Source organism: Onychostruthus taczanowskii, unplaced genomic scaffold, assembly GCF_017590055.1.
Source record: "Onychostruthus taczanowskii isolate IOZ18803 unplaced genomic scaffold, ASM1759005v1 scaffold56, whole genome shotgun sequence".
Taxonomy (NCBI): Eukaryota; Metazoa; Chordata; class Aves; order Passeriformes; family Passeridae; genus Onychostruthus; species Onychostruthus taczanowskii.
In genome coordinates, this window is record NW_024503235.1 from 1,879,144 (window position 1) to 1,895,831 (window position 16,688).

The 16,688-nt window shown below is 59.2% G+C and overlaps 1 protein-coding gene across 1 annotated transcript; it reads left to right on the top strand.

Moving 5' to 3' along the window:
- Positions 1–15,698, top strand: RIMS3 (regulating synaptic membrane exocytosis 3). Its single transcript, XM_041417635.1, has 7 exons — positions 1–30; positions 10,248–10,522; positions 12,773–12,914; positions 12,993–13,105; positions 14,397–14,498; positions 14,593–14,732; positions 15,486–15,698. The coding sequence occupies exons 2-7, from the start codon at positions 10,297–10,299 to the stop codon at positions 15,696–15,698; spliced, it is 936 nt and encodes a 311-aa protein (XP_041273569.1). The 5' UTR covers positions 1–30; positions 10,248–10,296.
- The last annotated feature ends 990 nt before the right edge of the window (positions 15,699–16,688 follow it).

Sequence of the window (16,688 nt, forward strand, 5' to 3'; positions counted from 1 at the left end):
GCACGGGCGGCGGCGGCGGCGGCGGCAGCGGTGAGTGCCCGCGGGGTGCGGCGCTCCGGGACAGCGGCGACAAGCCCGGGCCCCGCGGCCACCGGGCCGCACCTGTCCCGGAGCATCCCCGGCCGGCGGCGGGGGAGCGGGGAAGGTGAATTTGGGGATGCCCGGCGCGGCTGCGCTGCCGGGGAGCAGCGGGATGCGCGCTCCGGGAGCTCCGGGAGGAGGGATGGAGGGAGAGGAGGGGTCTCGACCCCCGTGGGGACAGCGCCGGGGATCCCCCCGTGCCCCACGGCTGCCGGCACCCCTAAATCATCGCCCAGGCTCTGAGGCGGGATGCGTACCCCCCAAAACCATCGCTGCGCCGAAAACCGGGGAGCTGCGGCCGCGCTCTCCCCGTTCCCGAGGGCTCCCCGGGCCGGTTCCCCGGAGCCTTTCCCGGTGCGGGGCGGGCAGCGCTTCCCGGCCGGCGGCTCGGCACCGGGAGCGCCTTCCCGTGCCATCCATCATCCCGCTGAAAGCCCGTTGACGTCAACCCCGTCCCGTGCACGCCGGTCCCAGCGCCGGGAAAACCGGGATAGGGACCGGGAGAAGCGGGGATTGTCCTGGGGAGGGTCAGCCCCGGGGCATCGCACCGGGCTCAGCTCGTCCCGGGCTTCCCGGCGGCTCCAGCCTGGGATTTGTGCGTGGATTTGCCTCTTCCTCCATCCAGAGCCTCCTCCGCCCTCCGTGGGGTTTGGGGCAGGTCCTGGGGTCGGTTCTGGAGGGAAAATGGTTCGGGAAGGGGTGAGGAAGGGTGAGACCATGCCCCGGGATGGGCAGAGCTCCTGTGCTGCTCCCTTGTGCCACAACCAGGGGGACAACAAGTGGGGACAGCCCGTGGGCATCACCCTGGCACCCCAATGGGCTCAGGCCTGGCTGGCCACAGGGTCCCCTCTGTCCCCAGGTCCCCAGGGCCACTGCGTGGGAGCTGGCACTGAGGGTGGCTCCCACGGGAGGGGGTGACTGTGAGGGGCTCTGTGGTGGGCAGTGCCCGTTCCTGGGGGTCTGGCAGGCTCTGTGGTGGGCAGTGCCCATTCCCGGGGGTCTGAGGGGCTCTGTGGTGGGCAGTGCCCATTCCCGGGGGTCTGGCAGGCTCTGTGGTGGGCAGTGCCCATTCCCGGGGGTCTGAGGGGCTCTGTGGGGGGCAGTGCCCATTCCCGGGGGTCTGGGACCCACGGGAAAGGGGCTTCCAAGGCTGACCCCCATCTCTGGGTGCCCAGGGAACATCTCGGGGCTGCGCCGTTTGTTTCCATTGTGAGCCGGGAGTGGGAGGCTGCGGATCCTCCGGGAGCACGGGATGGGCTTTGCTGCCAGGCACGGGAGCCTGGGGCTGTTCTTCCACCACAGGACGAGGGAGCACCTGCCCAAACCAGCCCTGCCTGATCCCCTGGCCATTCCCAAACCATCCCTGCCTGATCCCCTGGCCATTCCCAAACCACCCCTGCCTGATCCCCTGGCCATTCCCAAACCAGCCCTGCCTGATCCCCCCCGCTGTTCCCAGACCATCCTTGCCTGATGTCCCGGCTTCTCCCAAACCATCCCCGTTTTCATCCCCTGGCTGCTCCCAAGTCATCCCTATTTTCATTCTCTGGCCATTCCCAAACCATCCCTGTCTGATCACCCTGGCCATTCCTAAACGATCCCTGTTTTCATCCCCCAGCCATTCCCAAACCCTCACTTCTCCCAAACCATCCCCGGTTTCTTCCCCTGGCTGCTCCCAAACTGTTCCTGCTTTTATCCCCTGGCCATTCCCAAACCATTCCTGCCTGATCCCCCTCGCCATTCCCAAACTGTTTTCTTTCCCCAGCCATTCCCAAACCATCCCCGTTTTCATCCCTTGGCTGCTCCCAAATCATCCCTATTTTCATTCTCTGACCATTCCCAAACCATCCCTGCTTTTGTCCCCTGGCTGCTCCCAAACCATCCCTGTTTCCATCCCCTGACCATTCCCAAACCATGCCTGCCTGATCACCCTGGCCATTCCCAAACGATCCCTATTTTCTTCTCCCAGCCATTCCCAAACCATCCCGGTGTTCAGCCCCTGGCCATTCCCAAACCCTCCCGGTGTTCATCCCCCAGCCGTTCCCAAACCATCCTGGGGTTCATCCCCCAGCCATTCCCAAACCCTCCTGGTGTTCATCCCCCAGCCATTCCCAAACCCTCCTGGTGTTCATCCCCCAGCCATTCCCAAACCCTCCTGGTGTTCATCCCCCAGCCATTCCCAAACCCTCCTGGTGTTCATCCCCCAGCCATTCCCAAACCCTCCTGGTGTTCATCCCCCAGCCATTCCCAAACCCTCCTGGTGTTCATCCCCCAGCCATTCCCAAACCCTCCTGGTGTTCATCCCCCAGCCATTCCCAAACCCTCCTGGTGTTCATCCCCCAGCCATTCCCAAACCCTCCTGGTGTTCATCCCCCAGCCATTCCCAAACCATCCCTGTGTTCCTCCCCTGCCTATTCCCAAACCCTCCCTGTGTTCATCCCCCAGCCATTCCCAAACCATCCTGGTGTTCATCCCCCAGCCATTCCCAAACCCTCCAGGTTTTCCTCCCCCAGCCATTCCCAAACCCTCCCTGTGTTCCTCCCCTGGCCATTCCCAAACCACCCCGGTTTTCCTCCCCCAGCCATTCCCAAACCCTCCCTGTGTTCCTCCCCCAGCTGCTCCCCTCCCAGCTCTCCTCTCCAGCCCCAGTTCTCCGTGTGCCCGTTTCTTCCCGCACCGCCACCTCCCCAAGGCCGCTCCCGCTGTGCTCACACCTCTCTCCCTCTGTTCCATCTCCGACATCCCTTTGTGAGGCCAAACTCCTGCCACCTCCCACACTCCCAGCCTCTCGCTTTGTCCCCATTCCAGCCTTTGTGGGACAGGGACAGAGGGTGACATTGTGGCAGCTTGGCCCCAAATCCGGGGGTGAATTCCCCCTTCCATCCACCCTGAGCTGCTGCCATCCCTGGAGCTCAGCTCTCCGTGGGCTCCCGCTGCAGCACAGCCCTTTGGGAAGCCTCACATGGATACAAAATGCAGTTTAAGGTGATGAAAATCCCTAATTTTCCTGCTGATTAAAACTGGAGCTGTGTGACAGCAGTTCTTGGCGTCCCTGTCAAGGCACTTCAAATGTTTTGTCACCACATCTCCACAAGCAGGGAAAGAGCCTCGGTTAGGAATTATCGGGAAGGGATTGACAGCCCCGCTCCTCCCGCTGCCTGCTGGGATCAGGAGCTCCTTCCTCACCCTGGGATGCTCTGCTGGGAGCCTCTCCAGCCTCCTCATCCTTTCCACAGACAAAAAGACTCCTGGAGATGGATGTTTCACCCTGGAAATTGGGAATTGTGCAGATTTTAGTTGGGTGGTGAAGCAACACCAGAGCTTTTGGCCTCATCTTCTCACAAGTGCTCTGGGGAGCAGCACCTTCCTGGGATCATCCTGTCGTTTCACCCTGGAAATGTGGAATTGTGCAGATTTTAGTTGTTGGGTGGTGAACCAACAGCAGAGCTTTTGGCCTCATCTTCTCACAAGTGCTCTGGGGAGCAGCACCTTGCTGGGATCATCCTGTGTCCCTCATCCCATCCTCCTGCTCTTCCAGGGATGCAGGAGCTGCTGACACCCCTGGAGAGCCACCCCAGCTCCCCGTGCCACAGCGAGGGGCGTTTGCCGCAGGCTCTGCCCCCTCCTGGCATCGCTCCGGCTCCCAGAACTCTTCCCAAGTTTTCTGCTGATCCCTGAAGAAGCTCAGGAATAATTGTGCAGCCTTAGCAGTTAAAAAAGCAACTTTTTCTGCAAACAAAGCTGCTCACCCCCGGCTCCTGCTGGGCACTGGAGCCAGCTGAGATCTGCGGGATGGATGTGGCTGGGCAGGGAATGTCAGATCCAGCCAGGCTGTTGGCACATCCCGCTGCTGGATGTGGATTTGGGGATGTGGCTGGGTTCAGTGACCCATCCCGGAGTTGGTGGCTCATCCCTGGAGACCCCAGGGGCACTGGGCAGGTGCCAGCAGCCAAGGGTGGAACCTGAGGGATTTCAGGCTCCAGAGCTCCTGGAAGACACAGGGATATTTGCCAACGTGGAATGGGGAGGACCAGGGCGATCTGCTGGGTGCTGCTGGAAGGAAATCAGATGTTCCCTGCTGGTAGGAGCAGCAGAAAGCCAGAGCTGAGAGCAGCCCTTCCCCTGGAGGAAGCAGCTCCATGAAATATTGATGGGATTCACACACAGCAGCCGAGCCGTGCGAGCTGCATTGCAGAGCTCGGAGCCGGAAAGGCAGCGGCAGCCGGAACGGGAAAAGCTCCTCTGCACGTTCCCTCTGTGCCAGGGAGATCAGCCCCAGCCCTGGCACGGCCCTGCCAGCCCTCGGTGCCACCAGGACAAGGGTTGGGATCTGAGTGGGGCCATCCCGTTCCAAACACATCCCAGGTTTCTTGCATGCCCCAGTTTTTGGGGGTTTTTGGGGCCACACGGCTGCAGCGTCCCACTGCCCACAGTGCCAGCTCCTGCGTGTCCCCAGCGAGGTCCTGCTCCGTCCCCAGCTGCCCGTGGTGGCCACAACCACCACAGATTATCCACGCTCTGTCCTGGATTATCTCTGGGATGAGTGGGACCATCAGGGATGGTTGGCGCTTGCCGCGGTGTCCCCGTGGCTCTGGTGGCCAGTTGGGCTCGGCGGGCACTGGCTGTCCCCCAGCCTGGCCCTGCCGGGTGCCTTTTGCTCCTCGGATTCCTTGATGTTGCCAAGGAAACGCTGGGATTCAGCACAGATCTGATTTAACCGGGCGCAGACGTCACGCAGGGACACGGGGGACAGGGACAGCGTGGTCAGGGCGCAGCCTCTGCTCTCCTGCAGCCCCTTCCCCATCCGGGCACGGATGGCCTGGAATTCCACACCCGTCCCACCTTCCCAGTGGAAGATGGGCACAAAGTGGGAGCAGGAGGATTCTGTGTCCCATTGGTTCCCCATGGAGGATCCCACTGGGTCCTCCTGGAGCTGTGACATCCAGAGGTGGACACATCCTTTAGGAATGGAAAGGGAATTGCCATGAGCAAGGTGTGTTTGGATACAGCAGGACTCAGGAAGATTCCCATGGGACATTTCTCCTGTGTCACTGCTGCCTGGAGACCCCATGCTGGGCTGTGGCTCCCAGTGTGGATCCCAGTGGTGCTCCCAGCCTGGATCCCAGTGGTGCTCCCAGTCTGGATCCCACTGGTGCTCCCAGTCTGGATCCCACTGGTGCTCCCAGTCTGGATCCCACTGGTGCTCCCAGTCTGGATCCCAGTGGTGCTCCCAGCCTGGATCCCACTGGTGCTCCCAGTATGGATCCCACTGCTGCTCCCAGTCTGGGTCTCACGTGCAGGAGCAGATGGAAGCCTGGAGAGCCCCTGGAGCAGCCCCAGCTGCTCCCAGGCTGGAGGAATGGCATCCCTCATGAGCCATAGCCAGGTCTCTGGAAGAGCTGAGCCCTTGGGGACATCCCTGGTCACTGTCACCACCATGCCATCAGACCCACAGCACAGCCACCAGCCCTTCCCATCCCCATGGAAAACCTGTCCAGGCTGCCATCCCAGCGCCTGCCCTTTGGAAAACCATCCTGAGCAGAGCCATCCTGTGGGATTTGCTCCAGGACCTTCCTCCTCTTCGTCCTCCCTTGCTAAACCTCTCTCATCCAGCAGCCAGGCCCTTTCCAGAGGCAGTTCCTGTGGGATCCCTGAGCACAGCCCCATCAAACTTCCCAACTTTTCCAAGGAATGGAGCACATTTGGACCCATCCTTTAATTTTAAGCTGATGCAGCAGCAATAATGCTGCACCTGCAGCAAATCCCAGCCAGGACAGAACTTTCCTAACCTGCCTGAGCCAGGAGAAGCTGAATTCCAGGACCTGGAGTTCCTCCCAAATTCCCAGCTCACGTGCACCCAATTATAGCCCTTGTTGGGCAATTAAAATTATACAAGCAGCTGCCTATCAAAGCTGAAGCAATTAATTAGAATGAAATACTTTTAGGGGAAATGAGCCTTGCCTTATTCCCAAATTCCTGGAGGAGCAGGTGTGTGGGAGCTGGGATGCTGCAGCTTGTCCTGGTGTGCTGTTGCCCAGGCAGGGCCTCGGTGTGGCAGCTCTGATAACCTTTTTATTCCCCAAAAAAGCTGATTTTAGGAGCTACCTGCTCCAGACATCCACAGTTTTCAGTGCTGTCCCTCCAGACTCGAGGCAGCCCCAGCCTCACAGGGGGCAGGAAGAACCTCCTGCCCCACTGCCGAGGCTTTCCAGCCCTGTTTTTCCCTGGGAACACCCACCTTGATGGTTTTGAGGGAGCAAACAGCTCCCAAAATCCCTCTGCCTCCTTCCCTGGCAAGGCAGCATTCCCAGCCACCCCCACCATGCTCATTTAGCACCTTCCTCCTCCTCCTCCTCCTCCTCCTCCTTTCCCACCTGTGTGGGGGCACTTGTGGGGCTGCTCCCTCCTTCTCCAGAGCTTTTCCCAAGGCACCCATTTTTCCCATCAATATTTTGCCCCTCATTCCTGTTTCTGTGGCATATTTGGGGCCAGTGCTGCCTCCCAACCCCGGGTTGTCCCTTCCCACACCTGCAGCCCCCCTGGCACTGCCCAGTCACAGGGCTCCATCGCCTCCTGGGGTCACCTGTGACCCCCTGTCCTGCCTCGAGCCCCACTTTTCCCACCTCTGCCATCCCCACGGCATCTGCAGGGATCCAGGGGGGTCACCAGCTCCCTGAATCCCACCCAGGGATGCTCCCAGCACATCCCACCCCGCTGGACCACTGTGGCCCTGCTCGGGGCTGGGAGGAGAACTGGGTCAGCCGTGTAACCATGGAGATGCTGAGGGAGATGCTGAAGCAGCGCCAGCACAGCCCCGGCTCTCCAGAACCCTGGAAAGATTCACCCGCCCTGGCACCCTCCGGATCCGGCCGGGATGGGGCTGCGAAGCTGAGCCGAGCCTCCTCCTCCTCCTCCTCCTCCCCGGCGCAGGGCCGGTAAGACGCCTCCATCTCCTTTTTTATTTTTAAATATTTTTTGGGGTGCCACGAGCGGGGAGGGGCAGAGCTCGGCCCCCGCCATCCACACGCAACAGGGATCCCGATTTTCCTGCCGCTTGTGCTCATCCAGCGGGGATGCTCCAGCCATGACACGGCTCCCAGCGGTGCCCGCGGGCTCCGTGCATCCCTCGGGATCCGGGTTTGCTTCGCCGGGGAACTTCCCGGGGCTGCCGGTGGTCGTCGTTTCCCGCAAGGACGGAGCGTGGTGGCGGTGAGCGCTGCGGGGGCTGCGGCGCTGCCCCGGGAGCTCGGAACGCGTTCCCACGGCAGGGCAGGAGCCGGCTCGGATGCGGCGTCACGGTGGATTGCTCCGAGCATCCCTGCTTTGGGATCCGGGGGATGAATACGTGGAGGGGAAGGGGAAATGTGTGTCTGAAGGGGAAATGGGGGTCTGAAGGGGAAATGGGTGTCTGAAGGGGAAATGGGTGTCTGAAGGGGAAATGGGTGTTTGAGGGGAAAGCTGGTGCGGTTCTCTGACTCCCCCCGCGCTGCCGGGAAGGGGGAGCCGGGGCAGGGGCAGCGGCGGGCTGAGGGGGCTGTGGTGGCATCGAGGGGGCTGTGGTGGCATCAGAGGTGCTGTGGTGGCATCGAGGGGGCTGTGGTGGCATCAGGGGTGCCGTGGCCATGCCAGAGATGCTGTGGCCATACTGAGGATGCTGTGGTGGCATCAATGATGCTGTGGTGGCATCAGGGGTGCCGTGGCCATGCCAGAGATGCTGTGGCCATGCTGAGGATGCTGTGTTGGCATCAAGGGTGCTGTGGCCATGCCAGAGATGCTGTGGTGATGCTGAGGGTGCCGTGGCCATGCTGAGGGTGCTGTGGTGGCACCAAGGATGTTGTGATTGTATCAAGGATGCCATGGCTGTGCCAAGGGTGCTGTGGTGGCATCAGGAGTGCTGTGACCATGCCAGAGATGCTGTGGCCATGCTGAGGATGCTGTGGTGGCATCAGTGATGCTGTGGCCATGCTGAGGGCACTGTGGTAGTGCTGAGGATGCTGTGGTGATACTGAGGATGCTGTGCCCATACTGAGGATGCTGTGGTGGCATCAAGGATCCTGTGGCCGTACTGAGGGCAGTGTAATGGTGCTGAGGATGCTGTGGTGGCATCAAGGATGCTGTGGTGGCATCAAGGTGCTGTGGTGGCATCAGGAGTGCTGTGGCCATGCTGAGGATGCTGTGGTGGTGCTGAGGATGCTGTGGCCATGCCAAGGATACTGTGGCCGTGCCAAGGCTGTGGCAGCCACAGTCAGTCTCCAACACTCAAACCCAGTCTCCAGCCCAGCTCATCTCAGCACCTGGCACCCCTGAACCCCCCACCCAGCACCTGCTCTGGGCAGAAACAGATTGTGCAGAGAGATACGGGGTAAAATCACGGGCAGGGGAAAGCAAATCCTCCCTTCGGGCTGAGGAGCCGCTCGGCTTCCTTTGCAGTGGATTATCCCTGTGTGTGTTGCATTGGAAATGATCCCATTAGCGCTCTGCTCTCCTGATCTAATTTGCTCCCACCAGAGCCTGGTGCTCTCCGGGCGGCTGCAGCGGCGAGTGGGGAACAGCAACAGGAGCCCTTTGTGTTCTCCTGCAGGGTTGGGTTGTCACAGGGATTTCTCACCTGGAATGTGGAGGGGCCTGGGCTGGGCCTGGCTGAGCCCTCGTGCAGAGGGATTTGTGTTTGTTCAGGCACAGCCTAAGCCAGGGTTGGTGGTGGGGAAACTGAGGCATGGGGTGCAGCGGGACACTGCGGCTGGGGAAGTGTTTGGGATCCATTCCCCGTGTCAGGTGCATCCTAAGGGAAAACTCAGGGATTGCAGCAGGTTTGGAGCCTGAGAGTGGCGGGTGGCATTGGGAAGTGTCATCCCAAAGGTCCCCAAGGCAGGGATCAGCCCTGACCCCTCCTGGAGGAGTTGCTGCACATCAGCACGGGGCTGTGATGGGACAGATCCAGAGCTGGAATTGGAGCCAATGGCTCCATCCCTCTGGAGTGAGGCTCATCCCACACCGATGGCTTTACCCCAGAGGATCCACCCCTCTGGAGCTGGGATACATCCCACACCAACAGCTTTATCCAAGGGATCCACCCCTCCAGAGCTGGGGGTCAGTGCTGACCCCCCCAGGCACCAGGAGTTGGGGGAAGGCCGTGGGTCAACGCATGGGCAGAGCCAGGAGGGAAAACCCCAGCCAGGAGAGAACTAATTAATGATATTAATGACTAATCACCCACTCACCCCTGCAATTGATAAATCCACGAGTTCAGCGGTGCTGGAGCTGATCCCACAGCTCCTGCCAGGTCTCATCCATGATTCCCATCAGGTCTCCTCCCAGCAGTGCCCGCTGTGGAGCAGCAGAGCCCCCACCCTGCCCCACTCTCCATCCCTCTCTCCTGAAAGGGAAACATTTTTCCAGGCGCTGCTTCCATCCATTATCACAAAGTGGCTTCGCTTGGCCTGCAGTTAATAATTCACCTTTCCCTGGAAGATGGATGCTCCATCCCGCTGGAGTTTAAATATTCATGGCCAAGGGAAGGAGGCAGGGCCGTGTGGGAGCTCTGGCATCCACCCCTGCTGCTCCCATCCAGGGATTCCCATCTCATCACTGGAGCAGGCTGACCTGGACACGGTTTGGAGAAGGGGATGTGCAGGGAAAACTTGGCTGGATGCGATTTTGGATGTCCTCAGGGGTGGATGGGGCTGTACCCAAGGGACCCCTCATGCCTGGCTGGGCAGGTTGGTGGCACTCAGAGCCTTCTGCCCTTCCAGGTGTCTCCTGGATGTTGGGAGTGTCCAGATCCTGCAGGGAGCTGAGGCAGGGCTGGATGTTCAACCCAGGGGTCCTGACCCCTTCCTGCTGCTCCCGCAAGTGGGAAAAAATCTTGGAATATACTGGAACCCCACAGGGATCACCCAGTCCAACCCCTGGCCCTGCACAGACACCCCTGTGCATCCCTGGGATCCCAGTGTCCCAACACTCCTGGAGCTCTGGCAGCCTCGGGAATGCTCCTGAGGGAGCCTGGGGAGTTCCCAGTGGGAAAAACCTTTCCCTGACATCCAGCCCTCAGTGGGTGATGCCACCTGAATTTCCTGGATTTGTCAACACCTCGATGGCACCACCCACCCCTGCCAGCGACGCCACAACCGCTGCCACCACCCCTCAGTGTCCCCAACTTGTCCCCGCAGCTGATCCCGGGCAGCAGAGCCGGTGCCGGTGCCGGCGGGCGTGCTGACCATGTTCAACGGGGATGCCAGCTCCTCGTCTGCCAGGAATGTGGTGCGCAGCTCCAGCATCAGCGGCGAGATGTACAGCCTGGAGAAGAGCGCGCGCGGCAGCGCCGACTCCGTCTCCGTCACCGTCACCGCCAGCAAGAAGCGACGCTCCAGCCTGGGCGCCAAGATGGTGGCGATCGTGGGGCTGTCCCAGTGGAGCAAGAGCACCCTGCAGCTCAACCAGACCGGTGAGAGGCCGCCCTGATCCCCCTCTTGGGGTTGGAGGTGGCCACCAGTCGTGTTTTGGTTGCCCGCGTGTGATGGAGGCATCTAAATATGGCGCCTGAGAAATGGCGCCTAAAAATGACACCCAAAAAAACTGCACCTAAAAAATGACACCCCAAAAAAACTATACCCAAAAAATTACTCTGCGGCTCAACCAGACCGGTGAGAAGCCGCCCTGATCCCCCTCTTGGGGTTGGAGGTGGCCACCAGTCGTGTTTTGGTTGCCCATGGGTGATGGAGGCATCTAAATATGGCGCGTGAGAAATGGCGCCTAAAAATGACGCCCAAAAAAACTGCACCTAAAAAATGACACCCCAAAAAAACTATACCCAAAAAATTACTCTGCGGCTCAACCAGACCGGTGAGAAGCCGCCCTGATCCCCCTCTTGGGGTTTGAGGTGGCCACCAGTCGTGTTTTGGTTGCCCGCGTGTGATGGAGGCGTCTAAAAATGGCGCCTAAAAATGACACCGAGAATGAGAAATGGCGCCTAAAAATGACACCCAAAAAAACCACACCCAAAAATGTCACCCAACAAAAAATGACCCTGCAGCTCAACCAGACCGGTGAGAGGCCGCCCTGATCCCCCTCTTGGGGTTGGAGGTGGCCACCAGTCGTGTTTTGGTTGCCCGCGTGTGATGGAGGCGTCTAAAAATGGCGCCTAAAAATGACACCGAGAATGAGAAATGGCGCCTAAAAATGACACCCAAAAAATGGCATCCAGAAATGATACCCTAAAAATGGCATCTAAAAATGACATCCAAAAATGGCACCTAAAAATGACATCCAAAAAACTACACCCAAAAAAGGCACCTGAAAAACGGCGCCTAAAAATGACACCCAAAAAAAACTACACTCAAAAATGACATCCAAAAAAACTACACCCAAAAATGGCACCCCCAGAAATGACATCTAAAAAAAACTACACCTAAAAATGACACCCCAAAAAAAAGACACCCAAAAATGGCACCTAAATGCCTTATAAGAAGGCATATTATATAATATAATATATATAATATATAGATAATATATGTATAATGCATTATAGATATAATTATGTAATATATAAGGCATATATTATAATATTATAATATAATTATAATGATATACATTATATAATCCTAACAGCTTCAGTCACTCCCCAGTTAATATTTTCCTACATTTTAAGGCTGTTCCAGGGAGCTGCCAGGACCGGGCAAACCCTTGCATGGGGACAGCCCTGAAGGAGCAGGACAAAGCTGGCAGTGCCACCACTCACACATGGTCACACAGCAGGGCCCGGGGACAGTGCCAGGGGTGGCCGCTCGTGCCACCCTCCTCCTCCTCCTGCTGCCATCTGCCGCTGCTGGGGACACGTGGTGGGGAGGAAAGGGGACATCAGGTGGTGTTGGGGCTGTGCCCACACCTGTGGCACTGCGGATTGTCCCCTCTGGCACGGGGACAGGGATTTTGGAGGACAAGGGGATGGAGAAAAGGGACATCAGGAGCATTGGGGCTGTGCCACTGAGGGTTGTTGTCCCCTCTGGCATGGGGGACGGGGATTTTGGAAGCCAAGGGGGTGGAGAAAGGGGACATCAGGCAGCTTTGGTGCTGTGGCATTGCAGGTTGTCCCCTCCAGCATGGGGACAGGGATTTTGGAGGACAAGGGGATGGAGAAAGGGGACATCAGGAGGCTCTGACATCGTGGATTGCTGTCCCCTCTGGCACAGGGACAGGGGGGTTTTGGAGGCCAAGGGGACATCAGGCGGTGTTGGGGCTGTGCCCACACCTGTGACATTGTGGGTTGTCCCCTCTAGCACGAGGACAGAGGCACAGGGAGGGTGGAGAAGGGGACATCAGGAGCGCTGGGGCTGTGGCACTGTGGGTTCCTGTCCCCTCTGGCACGGGGACTTTGGAGGCCAATGGACGGTGCCAGCTCCTGTGGGCTGAGTGGGGCAGGTCTCAGCTGCAGAGGGGACTCTCAGCCATGCAAAGCCGCGGTGACATCGGGACAGAGAGAGCTGTGGCAGATGGAGTGGGGACACAGGGACACGGGGACACAGAGCCAGCCCGTGGCTCTCCTCTCCTGCCGCATCAGGGTGTGTCCATGCACGATCCCGTGGGAATTCACCCGGGGACCGGTGCAGAACTCCCTGGAATGATGGAAAACAGGAAGGCAGGAGGGCAGGGAAGGGCTGGGGGCAGGAGCTGGAGCTGATCCCGTCTCCAATTCCAGAGGGGGGCCCCAAAAAGCTGCGCAGCACCATCCGCAGGAGCACCGAGACCGGCATCGCCGTGGAGATGAGGACCAGGGTGACCCGGCAGGGCAGCCGGGAGTCCACGGACGGCAGCACCAACAGCAACAGCTCCGACGGCACGTAAGGAACGGGGCAGGGCTTGGGAAGGGCGCCGGGACCCCTCCCGGCAGAGGGATGCTCCATGAAAATCCTTTGCAGGTTCATCTTCCCCACCACGCGGCTGGGAGCAGAGAGCCAGTTCAGCGATTTCCTCGACGGGCTGGGGCCGGGGCAGCTCGTGGGGCGGCAGACCCTGGCGACCCCCCCGATGGGTGAGCAGGGGCAGCCCCCAGGGAGGCTCCCGAGGGAGTGAGGTGGGGGAGAGGCCGCGTGTTTCTTCCCAGGGCTCCGTCCCAGCACATCCCGGGATGTTTGGGAATGCTCTGCCCTATGCAGGGGAGCAGGGCTCAGGGCAGGGCATCCCTGAGAAACAGCTCTGCCTTTTCCCGGGGCTCTGCCTTTTCCCGGGACTTCCCCTTCCCAGGGCTTCCTTTTCGATCATCCTGGAACCAAACCCTCGCCTTTTGTCCCTCTTTTCCCTTTGAAATCCCAAATGGGGATCAAAAGTTGCGCCCTGAGTCTGAATTCCCAGCCAGCAGCAGCTGGGGACACACCCCAAGGTGGCCCCCTGATCCTGCTGGGGCTGGAGATGCTGGGAATGGGAAGAGCTGCCTGGTGTCCCCTGTCCTGTCCCTCCTGTCCCTGTGGTACTGGGAGCTGGTGCTGAATAAATCCTAGCAGGAGGGAAGTTCAAAGGGGAAAGGGGAAAGGGAAAAGGGGAATGGAAAGTGGAAAGGGGAAAGGGGAAAGGGGAAAGGGAGAGGGGAATGGAAAGTGGAAAGGGGAAAGGAGAAAGGGAGAGGGGAACAGAAAGGGGAAAGGGAAAGGAGAAAGGGGAAAGGGAAAGGGGGGGCTGGAGATGCTGGGAATGGGAAGAGCTGCCTGGTGTCCCCTGTCCTGTCCCTCCTGTCCCTATGGTACTGGGAGCTGGTCCTGAATAAATCCCAGCAGGAGGGAAGGCAAGTTCAGGAAAGGGAAAAGGAAAAGGGAAAGGGAAAAGGGAAAGGGGAAAGGGGAAAGGGAGAGGGGAATGGAAAGTGGAAAGGGGAAAGGAGAAAGGGAGAGGGGAACAGAAAGGGGAAAGGGAAAGGAGAAAGGGGAAAGGGAAAGGGGAAAGGGAAAGGGAGAGGTGTGGTTGGACCCCTCAGAGTTCCTGGCCCCTGATCCCTCCTGTCCCAGCCTCTCCTTTTCCTGGGATCACCTGGCCAAGGCCCAGCCTGGGTAAATCCCAGCCTTATTCCCACCACGAGGGATAAAATCCCAGTGACAGGGATGGAGCTGATGGGGAGGAGCAGCTCCCACCCAGATCTCTCCTCGCTGCTCAATCCAAGCTCCTTCCCATCCGCAGAGCCCCTAATTCCCAACAAATCAGGCATCCAGTGGGACGCTGGTGTGAGGATGAGGGTGCCCAGTTCCCACTGGTGACGAGGACACGGGGCTGTGGCTGTCCCCAGGGGGAGGTGACCATCAGGCACGGCCCTGAAGGCGCGTCCCCCCTTGCAGGAGATGTCCACGTCGGCATGGCTGACCGCAACGGGCAGCTGGAGGTGGACGTGATCCAGGCCAGGGGACTCATCCCAAAGATGGGCTCCAAGTGCATCCCGGGTAGGTGGCTGTGGAGGAAAGGGGGTGGGCGCCGTGCTGGGATCATCCCAGGATCCTGCTCCATGTCCCTGGTTGTCCCCTTTTCCCATGGCAGCCACCTATGTGAAGGTTTACCTGCTGGAGAACGGCGTCTGCCTGGCCAAGAAGAAGACCAAGGTGGTGAAGAAAACCTGTGACCCCTCGTACCAGCAGCCCCTGCTCTTCGAGGAGAGTCCCCAGGGCAAAGTCCTGCAGGTGGGCAGGGACACCTACCCCAGGTGGCTCTGAGCCCCATCCAGCCTTTCCTTGGACACTGCCAGGGGTGGGCTGCGATGCCCTCCTTGGAGCTGGGATGTTCTCCTTGAGGTCTGGGTGCCCTCCTTGGGGTCTGGAATGCCCTGCCTGGGTTAGGGTTGGGATGCTCTCCTTGGGGTTGGGATATTCTCCTTAAGGTCTGGAATGATCTCCTTGCTCCTTGAGGTTGGGGTGTACTCCTTGAGGTCCAAGACATTTTTCTGGAGGTCTGGAATGCCCTGACTGGGGTTGGGATGTTCTCCTCAAGGTCTGGGATGCCCTGCTTAGGGTTGGGATGCTCTCATTGAGGTTGGGATGGTCTCCTTGAGGTTGGGATGTTCTCCTTGAGGTCTGGAATGATCTCCTTGAGGTTGGGATGATCTCCTTGAGGTTGGGATGTTCTCCTTGAGGTCCAGGACATTTTCCTGGAGGTCTGGAATGCCCTGCTTGGGGTTGGGATACTCTCCTCGGGGTTGGGATGGTTTCCTCAAGTTTGGCATGCTCTCCTCAGGGCTGGGATGTTCTCCTTGAGATTAGGATGCACTCTTTGGGATCTGGATTGCCGTGTGCCAGGACCTCCCCACCCTCACATGGTGAGGGGAGCAAGGCCAGGGATCCCCAGAGCCCTTCCCAAGCCCGACCACAGCCGGCTTTTTCCATCTGGGCAGGATTTCCCCAGAGCTCCCAGCTCCATCTCCCCTTCCCTGCCCACAGGTGATCGTCTGGGGCGATTACGGGCGCATGGACCACAAGTGCTTCATGGGGATGGCCCAGATCATCCTGGAGGAGCTGGATCTCTCCAGCGCCGTCTCGGGCTGGTACAAACTCTTCCCAACCTCCTCCCTGGCCGACTCCAGCATCGGACCCCTGACCCGCCGCCTCTCCCAGTCCTCCCTGGAGAGCTCCACCAGCCCCTCCTGCCCATAGAGGCTGGGATTGGGAAGGAGACATCCAAGGAGACCTTGCAGAACTGGTTGTGGAGAGCTGTAAATATCCTTTTTTTTTTTTTTTTTTTTCTTTTGTTTTTCCTTTTTTTTTTTTTAATTTTCAGTCTCCTTCCCCCACAAAAAATCTGCCCTGGACACCCTCCCTGGGAAGGGAGAGGGAGTGAGGACCAGGTGTGAGGCAGGGGGGAAGGAGAGAAAATTCCCTCCGAGGGCTGCGACTGCCAACGACCCCAGACTGTTCCCAGACCTCGTCCTGGAAGCTCCCAGTTCTCTCCCAACCCTGCTGGGAGCAGCCCAGTCCGGCTGAGGACGAGGTTCCTTTTTCCTGCCACTCCCTTTCCCTGCCTCTGTGGAAAAGGTGGCTTTCCAAGGGGAAAACCCCACCGAACTCAGAACAAATCCAACTCAGCACTATTTTTGTTTTCCAAGGAATGTAGCATCTTCTCTTATGTAGCTTTGCCACGTGCTAACAACACACTCACTGCAATATCCAAGAGAACTCCGGGTGGACCGGGAACATCTGCCAGTCTCATCCCGTTTGGTCGCTTTCCCAGCACTTTTGGTGGCCATTTTCCCTGCCTTTTTAAAATTTTTTTCCCCCCAATTTTTCTTTTTTTTTGGGTTTTCCCGGGAGCATGTAGCCTGTGACCATTGCCAAAGCAAGAGGGGACAGGGAAAGGGGCGCTGGCCTCCCCTCAGCATCCGCTGGGCTTCTCCTCGTGTCTCAGCGCCGACCGCGCGCGCGTCCGGCCAGAACCGCACCCGAAGGACAAACTCTGGGAATGCCTCGTGGGAGGCGGGAGAAGGCGACCCAACGGAGCGGGAACACCGGGATCCTGGAGGATCAGCTGCCTCCCAGCCCCCTCCTTCCCAGATGGAGGGCTGGGATGCTCTCCTTGGAGCTGGGATGCTCTCCTTGAGGTCTGGAATGCACTCCTTGGAGCTGAGATATCCTTGGAGCTGAGATATC